The sequence below is a fragment of the Octodon degus genome, unplaced genomic scaffold (genome assembly GCF_000260255.1).
Source record: "Octodon degus isolate 3935 unplaced genomic scaffold, OctDeg1.0 scaffold00001, whole genome shotgun sequence".
Classification (NCBI taxonomy): Eukaryota; Metazoa; Chordata; class Mammalia; order Rodentia; family Octodontidae; genus Octodon; species Octodon degus.
In genome coordinates, this window is record NW_004524577.1 from 28,842,465 (window position 1) to 28,864,428 (window position 21,964).

The 21,964-nt window shown below is 34.7% G+C and overlaps 1 protein-coding gene across 1 annotated transcript in view; it reads right to left on the reverse strand.

Moving 5' to 3' along the window:
• Window positions 1-4,751: 4,751 nt before the first annotated feature.
• Rnf180 (ring finger protein 180) overlaps window positions 4,752-21,964 on the reverse strand; it is a 161,682-nt gene continuing 144,469 nt past the window's right edge. The window contains exons 5-6 of the mRNA XM_023709027.1: window positions 7,935-8,160; window positions 4,752-4,936 (exon numbers count right to left, since the gene is read on the reverse strand). Of these exons, the coding sequence (XP_023564795.1) occupies window positions 4,752-4,936; window positions 7,935-8,160 (411 nt within the window). The remainder of the gene's footprint in view (window positions 4,937-7,934; window positions 8,161-21,964) is intronic.

A 21,964-nucleotide genomic window follows, 5' to 3' on the forward strand; every position in this document is an offset into this window, starting at 1 on the left:
AGAAAAAAACTCACTTTGTCAAAATAGTTATGGATTTTACAATATTTTAGTCATTATAGAGAGCAATGATGCTTAGCAGAAATGAAATATTTAGAAATTCTTATTAACTAGATAGCCCTTGTGTAAAATTTATTCATTTTAATGCAATAATTCCTTTCAGCATCTGGTGCTATAATATTTAATACTCACAATTAAATGTAATTTTTGACCAGAAAACCCAGGAGAAAGAATTTCTTAGATGAGATTATTTATCCAAACTTTTTGACTAAGGGAATTATGTTTATCTTATGCTCACTGCTATCCTTTTTTAGCTTTACAGCACTGAAAAAAATCATTTCAGCAAAATGTTTACTCAAAAATGATTGGTTTACTCATCATTAAAGGGATAAAAGATCAAAAGAAACTATCAAACTACTAAGCCTGATTTGACCACAATATTTCTTGAGCGCTTGCTATGATACAGAATATGTTATACATTTCATATAGTTTCTCTTTTATTGGTATAAATACACTGTAGAATTTTTTGAAAATACGGATAAGGTATATGAGTGGGATCTCAAAAGGTGATCACTGCATCTATCATTGGCTTCACAGAAACCATGATTTTCTCTTATTTATTTATTTATTTATTTTATTCCAGTACCAGGGATCAAACTTGGGACCTTGTGCTTGCTAGGCAGACACATTTATGCTGCTGAGCTATAGCTGCCTGTTTACAGCCTCCCAAGAGCTGGGATTACAGGTAGGTACTTCTGTGTCACCACGCCCAGTCTCAATTGCCATCTCAGGGCGCCCCAGGGGCAGGGCTGGTATGGCCAGCCTGGGGATGAACCTCTGGCCCCTACACCTGCTTGCAGGTGCTTTAATCCGCTAAACTATTTGGCCAGCCCAGAAACCATGATTTTCTACTCTGCCTGAGAAGAAGCAGGTCTTCATCCTCCTTTACCACTGGTATACTCATTCATGCTATTTAGTTCATATTAAATTTAAAATGGTCAAAATAGCATACATCAATAGTTTAAAATATCAAGTGGTACAATAGAGCTTAAAAGTGGCACGTGCCTATAGTCTTAGCAACTCAGGAGGCTGAGACAGGAGGATCACATCACTTGAGATCAAGGATTACAGGTTAGACTAGGCAACATAGCAACACCCATCCACCTCCACTCCTACATCACAGGGATTGTTTTTAAGTGTTTTCAGACTTGTTCTTCTACAAACTAATCTCTGTATGTATAAATCAGTATTTCAAAAATTGGCTTGCAAAACTCTAGTAATATGTAAAATGAACTTGGGAAAATTGACAATATCTATAATTTTCTGGGTTATCTATTTTAAAGTATATTAGGAGAAATAAAAAAACTGTAATATCAAATCAACAAATCTGGAAATAGTTTAGCTAAGGATGAGGCTAAAATAAGTACTTAAGAAGAAAAGTATATTGACATAATAAGTTCTTAAGTAAAAAGATAACATATAGTACACAGATAAAATACATAAGGAGATAACACATATCTCTATTGTATGAATTACAATACATAATGTAATGAGGCTCAACCTGACCATGTGGATTACCAGCTTTTGGGAATCGCTTATAGGAAGAGATAGGAAAGGTTTGGAGAGGTCGCCTACTTGTGAAGAGCTGGAACAGCTTTGGCTTTTCTGTAGGGGAGATTCTGGTCAGAGCTCAGAAGACCAGAAGGCTGATAGAAAGCCTGCCTGTAAAGACCAGGCTTGGGAGGGTTTCTGCTGGGAAGAACAGCATTGGTTGTTGGACTCCAGATCATTTGCATTTCGCCTTCGCAGAAAAGTTGTTTGCATTTTTGCTCGTGCCCCGAGACTTTGCCTGAGAGTGAATTTATGTATATCGGACTGATTAATCTTTCAAAAGATATTTCAAAGCAGCCAAATATTGGGGCAGTGGCATGGCTGTTATTGGGGGCTTTTAGCCAATTTATGTTGAGAATCAAGAGCAAGAGAGCAAAGGGAGGAGTAGCAGCAGCTCAAGCAGCTAGCTTTTCTCCCCTCCTTACATTGTAATGCAAATTACCTGCCTCAGGGAAGGTGCAGCATCCACACCCAAAGCAATCAATCACAAACTGGAAGCTGCCCCAAGATAGCATGAGGCTTTTGGGGGGACACCTATACACAAACCATAACACTCCAATTTCCCCATTAGATCCTTCCTGAGTCCCAGGGATCTACCTCCCCTTTTCTTTCCCAAGTTGTTATTTTCTAGTGCAAGGGTTCCAAATCTCAGAGATTTGTTGCTCCTTATCACGCCAACATCTTCCCTAAAGTCCTGTTACAAATATTTTCTTTCATAAAATGTGGATTCCAACAGGCTGGAGTCCAAAGCTGAGTATCTGATGTGTATTCCATTGCTCAAGGAATCAACTCAAAACATCAGAAGGAGGCACCTACTGTACCCAATACAGACCCAGGTGTGCCTGGGATTGATGTGGGACAATGTAGGCCTCAGGCAAAATAGGCAGACCTTTACAGTGCTGAAAGCCAGGAGGAGAACTAGGCTGATGAGCCATGCAGAGACTGTGCCTAGCACTGTTGCAAGGTGTAAGATGGAGACTCTAATGCTAGGACTGGGACTGCCTGTGAGCAGTCTCCTGTGGGCCTAGGATGGGTGGCAAGGCAGTAGGCATTAGGCTAGTTCTTTGCTTGTTCATAACATGTCTGTTGGCAAATGTCATTGTTCAGCAGTTTCATATTCATGGGCAAAGGAAAAAATGGCTTTTCCACTGTATGTTGTAAAAGACAGTCTCTCTTTTCTTCTCACTCTCTAGAACTTGACCACAAACCCATTTATGAATGAATCACTGGAAAAAGTATAATTTATCAAAGAAAAGATGGGGTCCAGAAACACCTGGTCTGTGTGGGGAGGGTAAAACATTAAGGGTTGTGTTGGAAAGAAAGAACAAGGTTACAGATGCTAGTTAGCAACCACCAGGGCCCACTATATATTTGATTTTCTTTCTACGAACTTCCAAAAGTACATTTTGAATTTATTATTAAAAAAGATATTAGTGTCTCTATCCTTTCTTCTACATTTCTTATTACACTTCAACTTTTAACAGTATTAATTACTATATGAAGATAACAACTAGAGATATTAAGGAATTTAAGATCACATAATTAGTGAATGTCACTGTTCAGGTTTAAAAATCATTATTTTGCTACTGTATAGACTAAATCTGGGATCACTTTTATTGTATTTCTACCCAGTAAGTTATAATAATAATGTCACAATGGACCCTTTTCTTCATTGCAGAAATTTCTTTAGTTCATAGGCAAAAGGACAATTTCACCACTTTAACCTTGGACAAAGCTCTCATTTGCATACAACTGAGTGCTGATACTAGGTAGTTGAGATGGTTAATTCATTCAATAAATAACTTTCAATGTTCAGCAAGATGAACTGTAGCAGAAGAATCTAAGATTGGAAAACAAAGTTTCCCCAAAGCAGTAGAAATCAGAAGGGCATTGGGAAAGCCTCATTTACACTATCAGGAACAAAATAATCTAGGCATAAAGCTAAAAATAAATGTGATCATTTATGAAGGAAATTATGGAACTTTACAGAAAAACAGTAAACCATAATCATCCAATAATATAAAATATCCATTAAAATGGCAATTATACTCAAATTGACTTAAGTTTAATTCATTTGTGAGTTGTTAAAACATAAATGCTAACAAAAATATAAATGATAAAAGAAATGATATAGGTCAAAACAGAAAGAAGAATAAAGAGAAAATTTGCCAAGAAACACACATTTTAGTAATTTTATTATTGCTTTTCAAAGGAAGACAATTTGATTGGCATAGAAAGAATAGATTTTTATTCTATTATTTATTATTATTATTATTATTATTATTTTTGTATTTAGGACAGGGTCTACAGGGTCTCACTACATAGATCAGACTCGTAGTGATTCTCCTGTTTTCAGCCTCCCCAGTGCTGGGATTATAGACCCATGCCACCATGCCTAGTCTCAACTGCCAGTCTCAGCATGCCCCAGGGGTGGGGCCTGCATGGCAAGCCAGGGATCAAACCCAGCTGCTGAGCTCTGGCTAAGCAGGCACTTTAGTCCGCTAAGCTATCAGGCTGGCCCCAAAAGAATAGATTTTTAAATGAATGTTCCTGGGATGCAAGTTAAAGGAACAGAAGAAAGTACTTAAGTCTTAAGCTAACCACCTACCACAACAAATAGACTGAAGTTAACTGTAGGCAAATCAGGACAATATAGAAAAGAAATATGGGTAAAGAGAATACACAATTCTGCAGTAGGTAAGATCTTTTAATACTTGACATTGCAATTGATAAGAAAATTACTACAGAGACTTTAGCAAAATATTGAAATTCTGCATATTTATACAATACCTTAAGTAAAATTAACAGAAAGGGAACACTGTTTCCATATATGAGAAAACTTGACACTAAATATAAAATCTTCTCATGGTCAGGGACTTAAAAAGGAAAATTGGGATGGCTAAGAATGTGGAGTAAACAAGCACTTATACATCACCACTTACAATAATTCACAAGTGTCATTTTGCAATACACGCGAGGGCTGACCAAAAACTACAGTGTGTGTTGACTTTTAAAAAAATGTATTCCAGTAAAACAGGTGTTGCCATTAGCCCCCTTCAAAATAGATTTCAATCCTTTGAACATACATATCCCATTGTTTTTGCCACTTTCTGAAGAAATTATGGAAGTACCTTTTCATATTGTTAGGAGATATAATAAAAAACACAGCTAAGTTGCTGCGAAGGTCCATCCCACAGAATGAGGAAACATAGTTTGTTCTCATCCACCTTATTCACTGTTTCCTGATACCACGTGACCTCCAGTTCTTCCCCCAAATCAAAGTGATCATCAAAGGGAAATATGTCATTCATTGAGGACAAGGCGGCAGCTGTGACCATATAACTACAAGCATTCACAAAAAAGACTTCCAGAACTGCTTCATAAAGTGGTGAGAACAAGGTGACAGATATGCAAAGGAAGATAGAATATTTTGAGGGAAATTAATGGCATGTCTTCTAATGTAGTTTTAAACAATTCAAATATTCAATGCAGTTTATGATCACATCTTGTATATATCCTTATTACATGGACTAACTACTATTCTATCTCTGGAAATTAATTCAAAGAAGCACTATGATTATGTTCAAATATTTATCTACATATGTCAGTAAATAAATTTATGATAACTAAACGTCCCATAAAAGTAGATTGGTTAAATAAAACATGATATAATCACAAGAACTGGGCCTGGGGAGATAGCTCAGTAGAATAAGAGCTTGCCTGGCAAGCACAGGGTTCTGAGTTCAATCCCCTGTACCGCAAAAAAAAAAAAAAAAAAAAGTAACATAAATTTTGGGGACCTGCCATTAGCTCAGTTGTTTAAGTGACTGTATAAACACAGCAGTCAGTCTCAGGTTGCTATGGTTCGATCCCCAAATGCTCAAGCCATACCAGACCTGCCCTGAAGGCATCCTGAGCCAGTGAAAAAGAAACAAAACAAAACAAAAACACTTCTGCACAAGAACTGTAAGGTAAGTGAAGTGACTTAAAGAGAAAATATATAGTATAATCAGAACATTTTTGGTAACAATAAAAGTTTAACATGTATTAAAAATGTCTGGAAGGAAACTCATTAAATGTATATTTAAATAATAGAAAAATTGGTGATTTTAAGCTTATAATTCACTTACATAATTTTAAAGTTACTTTTACAAGACAGTTATCTTATTTTGGCTAACAGCAACATTTTTCCTAATTTATAGTTAGATGTTTCCTAAGTTTTTATTCAAGAATACAATAAACAATGTCTGAAAACCTGATATTGCATTTGCTCTGAGGATGTTTTTGATGGCACAGTACTGTACATTCTATCTCTGAATATGCCATAGGGAAAAATCTCCTAAGTGCCAGCATATTCTTTGCTTATCCTGAGGAACTGGTATATTTCTTTTAATGGTTCATGAAAATCATTTAATTATATAGTTATTTTTTATTTTGGCTTAGGTATTCTTGAACACAAATTTTATCTAATTATAGTTACATATAGAGCAACACAGTTTATGTATCTATCCACCTAGCCTTTATATTTCATTTCAATTTATAATTCCCTTGCTTGCAATTTTACTTAATGCATTTTGAAAATAATCTCAAATATTTTTGAAGTAGGGTATTAATAAGTAAGCAGGATAACCCCATTATTGTATCAGCATATTGTGACAATATGTACCAAAATAGATTCTCCATCGAAAGGACTATACATAATCCCAATATGATCTATTTTAGAAGTACTACTTATAAAATAAAGGAAAAAGTATAAAATTGTTATTTTGATAAATAAACTAGGTGAGACTTCAGTGAGTATTAAACTAAAGGAAAAGAGATATTCTAATCCCTCACAGTATTAAATGCAATTCTAGAAGACAGAGACACTATGTCTGTATACCACTAGTTGCTTCCAACTATATGTACCAATTCCCAATAATGAATGTATTTATTATTGCAAACATATACTATAAAGACAGGAATAAAATGTTTAATTAGAAAAAAGTAAAAACCACTCTAGAAATATAATATAAAAACCCCACCAAGACTTCAACAAATGTTTTCTTTTATAATTGGTAAGATAACACTGAGAAGAGGTGTCACTATGTTCTTTCATTTATCCTAAAGCACCTTGTTAGAGATCTGGTATTCGAAATTCATTTTTCCCACCTCAACATTCTCCCCACAGGCCAATGACGAGGAATTTCCAGGTATTTTTTGCCCTCTTATGGAAGTGCTTCATATCTCTTTCCCTTACTTGCTCTTCCTGTGGATAACTGATAACCTGGTAAGACTGGTCCTGTTGTCCTACCCACATTCCTGAACTGAGTAGAGTCATTGTGTCCAGCACACTATTTTGTCTCTGGGCATGCTAAAGTTCAGTACAGTGATTTGTTCAGAAGTCATCACAGACTAAGCAGATCAGAGAAGGTACTTTTCCTTTCTTTTGCTGTTTGGTCATTGAACTTGTAAAACACGTTTGCAAGCTTTTATGCAGATTGTTGGGTAAGGATACCTAGAGCTTATCCTTTACTTATCTGACGTTCCTATGCAGGTGGGTCGTTGGATTTCTTTCAACAAAGAAAACTGTGCATTTATTATTTTCATTCTTACTATTAGTGAAGTGCACACTTTGGTCCCTATTTGGCTTCTGTGTGTCTGAGGTAAGAATATGGAGACAAAAAAACTTCCCCCTAATATTAACACATAGTAGTGGACTCCATCATTTTATTCTACTTCTCTGTTTTACACTCCTTAGTTTTTATTATCATTAATATGTTCAAAATATTGGTTATATTCTATTGTCACAAAAAAAATCAAGTAAACAATTTCCTGCTCGAATGTTAATTTTTCATTGTTGTTAAAAAAGAAAGACTCCAATAACATTAGAAAAGCTGAGCAGATCGGAAGTTCAGGTGAAAGGCTTAATATTACCCTCAGATATTTCCAGATGTATTCTCTGTGACTTCAAAGGAAATAAAAAGGGACACAGGATGAGTAGCAGTGGTAAGCAGACACAAAAAATAATCAACAGCGTTGCTTCATATGAAATTTCCTTGATAGTGGGGATGTCCATGTAAAGACTGAAAAAAACTACTTAGGATGTTTCAAAAAGGATCTGAATGCAGAGTTAGGGAATTAGAGATAAAGATTTACTCTCACCTCTCAATCGAACACAATTCTATGAGTTATGTTAGAACTGCTTTCTAACCTGGAGCATAACAAATTATACTTCATATGTATTTCAATAACTTTTTCATAATAATCTGTAAAATAAATTTTAGATATAGAATAAAGAAATATTCAGATAAACTAGATAATTATGTTAATGAAAAGAAAATTACCTGTCTGGAAAAACACTCTAGAAATAACTGTCCGGCACAGTGGGCAGGGAGTATCTGCAGGATTGTCTTTGGCCAGGGTCCGTAAGCAGGGCTCACAGAAGATGTGATGGCAAGGGTAGCACATGTAAGGGTTGAAATAAACATCCAGACATACTGCGCATATGTAGCTATCCTTTTCCTCTGCATATTCATTGTCATCATCTGTACTCATCTCATCATTCAAATTCTGCAAAAAAGAAAAAAGTTTTTCTTAGTGCAATACTGGTTTTCTTGAGAATGATTTTAAGTTTTATAAAAATGAAAATATTTGAGAAACATGTTTCTGTGACATATTCAAAGTGACACAATGCTACTTTTGAAAGTGAGAAGAAACTGAAAAAAAATACATATATATGAAAACCCCAGAAATTTCATTATTCTTTAGTATTTTTACATGTTAAATGGTAAAATACAGCTAAACACATTAAGTATTCTTGTACCTATTTAACAAGCACTAATTAAACACTATATGTACCAGCCCCAGGATTATACAGTCTTTATTCATTCCAAACCTACAAGGCAAACAAACTGATTGTCACAAGGTCGCACAATTATAATGTGTATCTGCCCATAATGAAAAGGTGACAACAGGGGGGTGTTTAACTTCATCCTTATGCTGTCGCTGGGACATTTCCTTTTCAAAGCTTTGTCTCTTTTTCTACCTCAAAGTAAAGAACTAGGCAAAGCCAAGGGAATAGCAGGAGGTAAACAGGGCAAAGACACTCAAGGATAATTATGGCCACCTTAATATTCTGATTGGATTCAAAATGTTTACCTTTTATGGACATTTTGACTTTGGAGAAAGTCAGAATTATATGGTATCAGATATTGTAAATAAGGTGCAACAGGACACACTATAATGTCTTCACAGCCTACCTTTCTATTGTATGACACCTGGCAGCAGTATTCACTGAAGGGACTGACAAAAAAGAGCTTCCAGAACTGCTTCAGAAAGTAGCAAGTACAATGTGAGAGTGCATCTATCACTGTGGTATGATGTTCTTAACTCTTGGGAGAAACTACCGAGGAGGGGAATAGCTGGGTCATAAGGAATATCTAGTTTTAGTTTTTTGAAGTATCTCCATACTGATTTCCAACAGTGGAGAAAGCTCCCCTTCCTCCCACAGCCTTGCCAGCATTTGTTATTGGTCTATTTATTTAAAGACCCAACCCAAAAATGGGTACCTGAGATGAATACACACTTTTCAGATAAAGAAACACAAAGAAAAAATAAGTGAAAATATATTTAATATCATTGGTCATTTGAAAGATGCAAATTAAAACAACACTGAAATTCAACTCCATAAAGTTCTTAATTTTAACTTAACATTAAATTACACTTTTCTTTCATAGTTATTGCTTTTTGTTTTTTTAATTTAAAAACTTTTATCCTTTTCCAGGGTTTTAATGATAGCATTATTTTGCATTTTATAACATTTCATAATCCTATAAAATACTAAAAGTTAACTTTCATGTATAGTATATCTTATAAATTTCATGTTTTCCTTGTTTGCAGTGTTAGAAATTAAACCCAGCCTCCTGCATGCTAGGTAAGTGATTTAGTACTTAGCTATAATATCATCCCACTGTTCTTCTTTATGTAGTTATTAATTGTGAAGCTTATACTGTAAGGCTTCCCTTTCATGAACTGCTCTATAGTGCTACTTTATCATTAAGAGGCATACATGCATGAGCCTGCTTTAGGGATTTTGTACTGCTCCATTAGTTTATTGTCTTTTGTATACCATAATCATACTCTCTTGAGCTTTTTAGTAAGCCTCAACATTTAGTACAGAATGACTATTACTCAGCTATACAGAATGATAAATTCAAAGCCTTCATATATAAATGGATGCCACTTGAAGATATACTCATAAGTGAAATAAACCAGACCCACATGTGTAAATACTGTATAGACTCCCTAGTGTAAGAACTCAAAGAAGAAATAAAAATTGAAAGGTATAACACAATTAAATGGAAAGTGAGAACTTAAGGATTAAACAATGAAGAGAGGGTAAGGAGACAACCTAGGAAACATGGCAGGGTCAAAACCATACATTTATACACACAAGATGATTAAGGCAATGATCCTAAGAATCTCCATCAGGTTTTTGAAACTAGCAGTTAACTGGTAGGATTCTCACTCTGACTGTATATGCTCACACCTGTAAACTAAGCAACTGCACTGAGGATAGCAATGTGAAACACTAGGGCCATGCTTGGGATGCATGTCATTCTGGTCTTCTAAATGTATGCTGCTTCTAATATCATTTCAATTACTACTATACTCTCTCTCAAGTAAATATTATAAAAGAAAAAAAAAGGTAACACATGAAAACAAGAGACAAGAAAAAAATGTCATACGACTGTCCTGCTACAATGTTATATATGGTTAGATTTCTAAATTTCTGTGTAAAAATGTGTAATTGTGTATTTTTATTTATTTATTTTTTTCACATTCACATTCTACAGGGCTTTAAGGTTTAGCATATCAACGATTGTTGGAAAATACCTTTTCCATGTTAAGTCTAAGGCGTTTAATATTCAGACAGATAGTGTTGTTAAACTCAACTGTCTATGTTATAAGGTAATATGATTAAGTTTCTCTTCTGGAGGGTTAACAACTTTAATTTGCAGACAAAAAATTAAAAAAGAAGGGCTACAAGGATAGCCAACATGGTGGCCCTAGCCCTTCAAGGTCAGTGAGAACTCAGGACATAAGAGAACCTATACTGTAACATCCTGTAACTCAGTGGTGTCCTAAATTTTCTGATAAAGGAGATTAAGAAGCCACAGAGGAAAGTGATCGATGATGTTGGATGTGCCTAAGGAGAGTCACATGGAGAGAAAACATTCTCTCGGCTTTCACAGAGAGCAAATTGGTCAAGCAATGGCTGTGACTCATCCACATGACTGACAATGACAAAGGATTTACAAACTGCAGTACAGGGTTACAGGATAAATCCTTGACTGACCTTATCAGATACAAAAGTTACATTTCTTGTTATATAGGTCTTGCTTTCCTTGGTTTTAACCATCCAGCAGAAAAGTATAAAAATGAGGCATAAAAAGTAAAGCAATATTAATATGCTGAGCTGTAAAAGGCTCAAGTCAACAACTTCTGACATTGTCAGCTCTGCAGATAATCCACTACTACTATGGACTACTGGACTATATTGGATTATTTTGCTGAATTCATGCACCTACAATTTTAAATGACCATAGAATACCCATCTCTGACAAAACTAAACAAAAAAAGGGATATTATTGAAGGGCCATTTTGTATCTGTATATAAAAAATAGTAAGGATAGATATACAGGTACTTTCTCTTAATTCAATGAGAAGAAGATTTGTATTAAGAGTGTTTGGACAGGATATCATGTCTTCATCTTGTGCTATGGTCTCTTCCTGAGTTTTGGTCTCTGCATCTTGTACTATGAATAACTATTATGAAGACAACAATATGCAATATGCAATGTATTAAATATTGTAACTGTCCCAGTAATCTGTTTTGAAAATGTCTCATTGTGATTTCTTTCTCAATAAAGTTAAGTAAAAAATAAAATTAAATTAAAAAAATACATTTATTGTAGGAAGTCCTTTATCTTATTGTTACTTTACAAGTGTGTCTTGGCCATATCTGTCCTTTGTGGAGACTACATAAAAAAATTTAGAATTACCTTGTCAATTTTATTAAAAAATTGAAATTTTCATTGGAGTTATATTGCACCTGCAGATAAATTTAGGAAGAGTAATCTATATAATACAAAGTTTTAAAATACCTGAGGCTAGTTTTTTCATCGTTTATTAAAAAGTACTTAAAGATACCTTGGTAAAATTTACTTCTATTTGAGTCAATCCTTATTTTTCCCCCAATTTTACTAATTATTTTCTTAATTAGCCTGTTCCTGTGATTATAGATGACAAACATTCTAGAATCTTTCATACTGAAATAAGCATATTAAAAAAGAACTGCTCAGTTCATACTATATTCTTCTTCCACTCCATTTTACAGCAAAGTTACCTGCTTCTTTGCTTCTTATCCATTCTTCAACCCACTGTAACCTGACTTCTATTCTTAATCCTCTGCCCACAATGCTCTTATCCATGTCACTAACAACTTCTGGCATATCAAATCTAATTTCCTGATGTATCTCCCTTAATATCTCAGCAGTATTTTCTCCCCTGCCTAAGACTTCTATAGTTTAAATAAGTTCAGACTCCTTACCACAGTCATCTACAGTATGATGCAGGGCCCAGTTTATTTCTTCTACCTCCCATGTTGAGATACTCACTTACCGGTCATCTTTCATCTCAATAAGCATACCACTTAATAATGCTTTTGTTCTAAAAAGTTCTTATTTGGTGTGATACAGCACATCACAAAATACAAAAGACCACAACAACACAAAAGTAACCTCTAACTCCAAGAGGCAATTATAAAATGGATTAAAAGCTTTTATATGTATAGGGCACATTTATTCACTTCACAAGATGAGCTTATTTTCTACCTTCAGAACATGGGCTCTGGCCATGACTGTTTTGGTCAATGAGTCGTTAATATAACACAAGTAGACACCTAAGAATGCTCAAGTATTGGAGATGGCCTTGTCACGTGGTTCTTGGTAATCCTCAGTCCACTAACATGTGAACAAGGCTCAGTAGCCATTCTGAGTAAGTGACACACAGTCTGCTTATGATCACTGCAAGGTTAACAAGCCAACCACCAAACAAGGGAATGAAGCTACTGGTTGTCAGCTGCAAGTGAACAAGCGAGCCCCAAGAACACATATGGGAAAGATATAAATAATTATAGCTGAGTCTGGCTTTAACTGCCAACCCCCCAAAATCTGAGTAAATTTTTTTTTAAGCAACTAAATTTAAGTAACTTAATACATAACGAAATTCATTAACATAGCATTTAGTATGTAAACCGTTTTATTTCATTTTAAAAATGCATTTAGCACAGGATCTCACTACACAGATCAGACTCAGATCAGACTCACAGTGATTCTCCTGTTTTCAGCCTCCGAAGTGCTGGGATTACAGGCCGAAGCCACCACACCCAGTCTCTTTAGTTGTCTCAGCATGCCTTGGGGGTGGGGCTGGCAAGACATGGGTCCCTGCTTCTGCCTAAGCAAGTGCCTTAATCAGCTGAGCTATCTGGTTAGCCCTCTCACCTCATTCTTAAAAGCTTACATATCAAGTTCCTAAAGAAGATGTTACTGGATATTCTATGCAAATTAGTTTTCCATGTTGTCTGTCCCTGCTGTTTCCTTCACAGTTCTTGTTATTATTATTTTTGCTTATTTTTTCTTTCTGTCCCAGCAGAATATTAAACTGGATGTAGTGGCACATGCCTGTAATCCTAGCACTTAGGTAGCTGAGGCAGGAGGATTTCAGCGAGTTCAAGAAAAGACTGGGCTACATGTCAAGTTCAAGGCCAGCCTGAACTACATAGTGAGCTTCTGTATCAAAAACCAAAAACAAAATAAAAAAATACTAAAAGCAATAGAGTGTTAAGATATATACAGTAATGAGGAGAGTCTCATATACAGTAATTAAGAGCATCTCAAATATATGTACATACACATATTAAATTTGGTAAATTGAGTAGTCCAAAATTGATGCTACACCAGTAGACCCTGATTATGAATACTGATTATGGGATAAATACTACCCTCAATTCTAAATATCAAAGTATCTTATATAGAGTATGTTCTCAACAAATTATGTAGAAATGTATGACTATAACATGTACTATCCTTTCTAATTAGGCCTCTTGTTATACAGAGGCACTCTGAGGAGGGGACATATGACTGCAATATCTTTCTGTGAGTTTATTAAGCCATAGTTCTCTGGCACAAAATAAAGAAAGACGATAATTGTGAGAGGGAACTTCTTAAGGAGTGAAAAGGATCCTTTAGGAAAATGATTCTCAAAGTGTGATCCACAGAAGCCTGGGAGTAACAGACCCTCAAAGGGGATACAGAAGGACAGAAGTATTCTCACTAATAATATTAAAATATTATTCTTCCATTTCACTGTGTTAATAATTGTTCTTATGGTACAAAACCAATACTGGGTTAAACTGTTAGTGCTTTAGCAGAAATAAAAGCAGTGGTCCAAAAAAAGTGATTTCTTGTATTCCTCACCATGTACTTGCAAGGGAAATAATGTTAGGTGTTTTGTTTTGTTTGTAGGAAAATAAAACCTTAGTTTCCATTGTGAACATCCTTGATGAATTTGGAATATCAAGCCTTCACCCTTGAATATGTTTTAAAATATTGACTGTGACAGAAATGGTATGAACATAAAAGGCATTTCTGTTACATACCGAAGCAAAAAGGTTATTCTATGAAAAAACACATGTGTTATTGAATTATGAGCTGCACTAGCTGCATTTTTCATAGAACACTGTTTTACTTAAAAGAATAATTTTCAAACATTATTCAGACTCTGTTATTTGGCAGACATGTTCACAAAAAAGAACAAGGAAAATCTGTCACTTACAGGGAAACAACACACAGTATTGTTGCCAATCAAAATGATAAAATTGGAGCTTTCAAGCAAAGGTCAGGATTTTAGAAAATTTTTATTTGCTTTTTAGCTTCCCAATACTTCAGGAATCTTCTGAAGAAACTGCTAGTGGTAATGACAATTTTTTGGATACTGCATAACGAGATGCTTGAACATTTAGAAAAGCTGCATACCTTAGTAAACTAGTATTTTTTCACTGTTCAGTACATAATATATCAAGATCAAAGCACTCAAAGCACAAAGACAAATGGGCGTTATAATAAAGTATTTAAATATTAAGCATCAGATTCTACATTGAAACTACTCTTAAAAAATCTTTCGCTTGTTAATTTTCTGTAGTAAAAAGATACCCCAATTAATTAGAAAATTCTTATACTATTCTCTTGTCTGATAATATTTCACTGGATTTTCTTCAAATATCTTACATAATGCTTTAAACATGTGGCAACAAATTAAATAAACAGAACTAGAAATACATGTGATTTCTATCAAACTAAATATTAATGAGTTTTGCAAAAATGTATCATTTTCTTAATATTTATTTTTCACAAATATACTATATACAATGGTTTATTATAATTACATAAGTTAATAAATACTTCAATTTTAATTTTTATTTTGGTAAATATTTATAATATTTTATGGTTTTAAAAAATGTTAAATAAGGGAACATGAAACCAAAAAGTATGAGAATTTACAGAAAACAGAGGTTATTTGAGCCCTATACATGTAGCAGGTAGTCTACCAAAGTATATAATAAGTTTTTAATGAATTAGAAATATTAATAATCTCTTCAACTATAATACCAAGTAAGATAATTTACAGGAAAAAATATAATGTAGGATATAATTTAGATAAATTCTCACACAGATAGAATACAAAGTATATCCCAGTTAGCACGTTGCTTTTTAGAGGAAAGGATAATAAAGAAACAATATGCAGCATACACTTCAAAAATCCACATCTACATACACCATAATATCAATTCAGAGATCAATCTGTTTTATCATTCTTTTAGATGTTACATGACTTCATTTTAAATAAGAAGTACTACTGTAAGACCCAGAGGTGGCTTCTGAAGTATCTTGGAAGGATTAAATTACCTTCTATATATTTTTAGTTTCATATTTTACATTCTAATTGAAAATTGGTGACTAATACGGGACTACTTAATACAAATACTCAATTAATAAAAACTTTTCATTAATAAGTCAATTATGACAGATTGGAAATTATGATTTGGATTTTTTTTTACATCAATCACTTTGTAAGACAAAAATATAGCTTTAAAGTTAATTTAGGAATATTTGTCAAAACGTATTTACCTGTCCTGGCCTCAACACATGGATTATGGTTAAAGAAGAAAATAAAATGTCATCCAAAGGTTGAGTATGTGTTAACTAACAGCTACAAATGAAACAGATCAAATCCCTGTAACTTTTAGTAAAGAAAAAACAGCATTTCTGGGTCTTCAAATGAACTCTGGAGTGGTGTAACCCAAAAGGTTGAGAAGTTTCTCAATATTTAATCCTATAAGCTATTTTCCCCACTCCTCTAAATATTTGTGATTAAGGCAATCCTCACAATAGCAAGGCTATCAAAATTTAGTTTTAGTCAGACTATTTATTCTTTATGCAGCTTAATTAATCCCTTTAGAGCCCCTCTCTATGAACTAATGAACCAGTGACCTAATGGATATACTGTACATATAGAACTGAAAATTCTAAGAGCATTTGATGTCATTTTTATTTTAAATTCCATTAAAATTAAGTTTGTCTCATATAGAGTGGGAGAAATGCAACACTACACTGACTATTTGCTGTCCTAGTAGATATGAATATTAAGTCAAAATAACAATCATTTCATGTGAAAAATGAAAGGTCAAGCTTAATAAAGTGAGTAACTATGAAAATAGTAACTTTTAGTTCAGCAAGAACTAAAAAATGGCATTCTTAAGGAACACTTGCCAAAGCATAGTTATAGATTGATAAAGTCCTGTAAATTGCTTTGGTTTGCTTATTACTAAAAATAATTAATTAGAATAGAAATTATTGTCCAGTAAGGTTGAAAGAATATACTGCTGCTGGTTTGGGCTTTGTTCAGAGTATATATGTACTTTTAATGAAAAAGTGTGACTTTCACTTACCCTGCTGTCTACCACTGATTCTGGGTATTGGAAATAAAATGTTTCATAACATTTTATGTCAATTGTCACTATTTAAAAATATCTTCCTTGGGCCGGGGAGCTAGCTCGGCAATATAAGTGCCTGCCAGGCAAAGGCAAAGACCAGGGTTCCATTCCCCATACCACATGCTGTGCTAGTCCCACATCAAGCTGGTCACTGAAACTGGGTGTGGTGGTACATGCCTTGTAGTATCACTATGAGTCTGAGCTGTTCAGTGAGATCTTCTATCAAATAAATAAAAGTTTTAAAATGTTTAAAAGATATCTTCCTTTTTATTTGCAAAACCAAGGATGTGATAGTAGCTATCAAATTTTATGTATACTGCATGAATTATTAAAGTCTTATAAAATAAGCATCAAAAATGTGCATATTTTTATAAAAATTTTCACACCAAGCAATTATATAAGTGACAGTATTCCCTGGCTTATTTGTCTGAAATTAACCACATGCTGAGTATTTTAGTTATATAGATTTGAAAAGGAAAATATAAAGACATTATATACTTTTTAATTTTATAGTGAATATGCAACCATGGTATTAAAAAGCACTAGTTCACATATACTTAAAGACTATAAAAATCTTAGCAGCATATGGGAGATAGTTTTCTTAGCTTTACTTTTGCTCTTTGTATGTGTGGGCCTTTCATGTTTATCTTTTACTCTGAATATGTCGATGTGCAGCTTCTACTCCTGTTTTTGAAATACCAGTTATTAAAGCATAAAATTCAATGGAGTTTAGTATCTTCACAAGGTTCTACAACCACTGCCACTACTTAATTCCACAATATTTTGTGTAAATTCTCAGTGTTTGGTAATGTCTCTAAAGGTAAAGCAGTAGCTTACTTGTATTCATCAGCTATTTTCTTAAACACAGCATACTAATAACATTTGAAAATAATGAGAAACCAGGTACAGAGTGTATGGGATGGTGAATTTTAGTTGCCAACTTGAATAAATTAAGGACTATTTAGAGAACTGGTAATTACTATTGGGCAAAGAAAACTATCAACACAGCAAAGAGAAAACTACAGAAAGTGAGAAGGTATTTGTAAACTACATATTTGACAAGACATTAACATTCAGAATATATAAGGAAGTCAATTCAGTAGTAAAAAAACAAATTACTAAAATGGAATATATATCTGAATAATTATAGTTTAAGGAACATGAATGTTTAACAGGTACAGTAGTTCTTTGTTATTTTGTGGTTTGACTTTCACAGACTGTTTCATGGGTTTTGAAAAAATATTAATCTAAATTATTTATTGTGGATTTTTTTCTATACTTTGAGATTTTGCAGTATCATACAGTATATGTATGTTGTTAAAATTACATAGGTTTACGAGTTTAGAAAATGGATAAGAACATTAGAAGTGTTTTTAAAAGTATGGGGAAGGTTTTATAAGAGTGGGAAGGGTTTACTTTGCTGATTTTCACTTATTGTAGGGTGTATGGAATGTAACCTCTGCAATAGGTGAGGGACCACTGTAGGTGAAAATGCTCAATATTTTTGATCAGTGAAATGTAAATCAAAAATGCACTGAGGTAACCTCACCCCAGTGAAAATGATTATTATGACAAAGGAAATAAATAACAATTATTGACAAGGACATGAAAAAAGAAATGCCTGTGCATTGGTAGCAGTAATATAAATTAATTCAGCTATTAGAAAGAACACTATGGAGATGTCTCAAAAAACTAAAGGTACAACTACTATATAATCCAGCGTTTTCACAGTTGAATATATGCCCAAAGGAAATAAAATCAACATGTTAAAAAAGAACATCTGAACCTACATGTTTACTGGAGTACTATTCATAGTATATGGAATATGGAATCAACCTAAATGTCCATCAGCAGAAAGTAGATAATGAAAATGTGGAATATACATGCAATGGAATATTATTCATCCATGAAAAGCATTAAATTTTGTTATTTATAACAACATATATATAACTTGAGGACAATATGTCAAGTGAAATAAGTCAAGCATGAAAAGACAAAGTCTCACCAAATAAGTAGAATCTAGAAAAGCTGAGCTCATAGAAATTGAGAGAAGAGTGGTTGTGGGGTAGTCAATCAAGTATACATGCATCCTGTGTGAGGTGTTTTATGGCACAGTAGGATGCTTATAATTAATAGTATTACTATAATTAGTAATATATATGAATCTGAATGTTACCATAAACAAATAATAGAAGTTTAAGATCATGAATATACTAATTATCCTGATGTTATCACTACTTAATGAATCAAAACATCACACATATTTCTAAAAATATACAAATATTATGTTAGAGAAAAACTACAAAACAAATTTTCTACAAATGAGTGAGGACACACAAGCAGATGAATGCTCTGTGTGTGTGTGTGTGTGTGTGTGTGTGTGTGTAATAACAGTAACTACTGAGAGTCACTGATACATATACATATACATAGGATAATGAATACTTTCATAAATTGTATCAAGTTAATAAAAACTAATGTGTATCTTGGTCCATTCAAGTTGCTATAACAAAGTATCATAAATTGGATGGCTTATATAAACAGTACAAACTTATACCTCAAAGTCCTGGAACTTGGAAGTCCAAGGACAAAACATCAGGGGACACATGGCCTCGTGAGAGCCTGCTTCGTGGTTCATACCAACTGCTGTCTTTTCTCTATGTCCTCTCATAGTACAAACGCAGAGGAAGCTCTCCTAGATATCTTTAAAGGTTATAAACACTACTTGGGGAAGAAAAACAAGACATGTCTATCCCCAGGAACCAGAAAGGATCTGACAAGAAAATTAAAGCCTGTAGAGAGATTGAAGAAAAAAGAAAAGAACACAAAGAAGGGGAAGAGACAGTCCATACTTTCTCCCCAGCTCGGAGGAAAGCAAGACCAAATCTATAGAAACAAACTGAATGGGACTACAGAGGGCTTCAAAGAGAAGCACTGAGGCAGAATATACTGGCAGGTGTTCTGCTCTGAAAAGAGTGGAGGATTCTGCTCCTATAAGACTCCTTTGACAGGCAACAGCTGCACGAGTGAATCCAGTCCAAGCACCCTCCACAACCCTAGAGAAAGCACTTGCATGGATGCCATTCTGGGGAAGGGTTGACTACAACTAGGTCTCAGAGTAACTATGGGTTTGCTTCACTTCAGGGATCCCAGTTGACAGTTTCACAATGACTGGGTAAGAGATGCTACAGCAGACATCTATGGTCAGAAAGTAGGATAGAAAAAAGTCCCAGGAGGAGTTTTAGCTAAAGGACACAGGCTCTGTCTACATGGCTAGAAGCCAGGCTCAGCCTGAATTTTTCCGGATGTGAATATTGTGACATCAACAGTCTCATCCTTATTCTACTGCTTGGTGGTGCCAGGGGTCTGATTGTCTCTGTTAACCTGCCAGTATGGGCAGGGACACATCCTGAGTTGGATATTATGCCAAAACCATAGATTCTAGAAGAAAATCCACTTTCAAATATCAGAGGGGTGTTTTTTTTTTTTTTTGTATATTTTTGTTTCATTTTATTTTTGTTCTTTTTTCCTCTTTCCTTTCCTCCTTTCTTCTTTACCTATTAACTGAAGTTTGGGTTTGGGAAATTTTCCTTTGTCCTTTCTCCACAGTTCTTATCTCTTTTTATTATTTCCTATTTCTCTCTTTAATTTTTCTCTATTTTTAATCAGATATTTTCTTCCTTTTTCTTTTATAATTTCTTTTTCTTCAGATTTTTCCCTTATATTTACCTAATTCTATAAATATTTCACTTCCTATAGGATCCTTTTTAACACTTCTCTACTTCTTATATCATAGAGTTTAGGGCTTCAAATTTTTCCTCTTGTTTTCCTCCACTTCTGTCTCCTCTTGTATCTTTAACAGTATAACAATAAAGCTATATTTATCTTTACAAATTGAGCTCTATAAAATTACTCTTGAATTCTCTACAATTAGCAAAAATATAGCAGTCACATTTAGTTCATATTAGCTGGAAGTCAATAATTGGGTTTTTAATGTTTATACATAATTGTAGATTTATTTTCTAAGGTTAAGGGTGGTACAATATTGGTTTTTACTGCTTTTTAATATCCAGTTTGTCTTGGATGATACTACTGTAGATAATTTGCTTGAGATTAACAGGGTCACCTACTTGTTGCCATTTGTCCATAAACCAACACTCAGACTACCTTTATGACATTAACAATATTAGAGTACATTTCCAAAGACCTCTATGTCAGGCCAAATGCAATGCATCCTCTGCTCCTAAGGTGGATGGCTCTTGGGACTGAGGCAAAGAATTATAGCTAATCATGCCCCATGTACGTCACTGAAATGCAACTAATTGAAGAGACAGCTATGCCATCAATAAAGTCTTAATCCTGTAAGTATTCACTAACCTCAGGACAAATCAAAACAAAACACATCAGAAACATGAAAAGACAAGGGAACAAAATGCCTTCCAATAGTATTAACTCCCCTGAGGTCAATCCAAGGAGCTTCAAAAAATAGAGGAACATAAGCCATACACCCAAATTACTTAAAAGGATAACAGAAAAGGTTAGAAAAACAGATCTAAGAGATATTTAGCAAGATCACAGATGACACAACTAAATAGATAATGAAAGTAACAACTAAAGTGATCCAGGAGCTTTCAGAAGACATTACTAAAGGCAGATGAGCTAAAATAATGATACAAAACATGAATGGCAATTTAGCAAAGATTTAAGAATCTATGAAAAAGGTTTCAATCAGAAAACAGGAGATCAGACTCAGTCCTAGCCCAGGTCCGGTGAGTGTGCGGAGAGCTTCCTGCTACCCTGAGCCGCTTGGACCAGTCCCAGCTGATGCGCAGCATGCGCAGGACCCTCTCCCAGCCCCTTGGGCTGCCGCCCACCACTCCGCAGTGCCTCCCCCACCCCGCCTGCCCAGCAGGACTTTCTGCCGAGTTCCGGGAGCCCCCAGACCCAGTCCTAGCCCAGGTCCTGTGAGTGTGTGCGGAGAGCTTCATCTTCCCCCTACTTCACCTTGCCCCCTCCAGGCACAGCTCAGGTCCGGCATACACGCCTGAGGTGTAATCCTGCAGCTGCAATCCCTGCAGAGAATGTAGAGGATAGATCCAACCCACTAGTCCAGGAGCAGAACATGTCGCCACTGGGGCACAACAGGTTCACCCTTAAGGGCAGCAGTGGGAAGGAGCTGAGCACAGCAGCCAGACCCAAGCCAGATGCACCTGGATAAGTCCAAACTTTGTAGAGCTGCACCTGAACTTCAGTACGTGC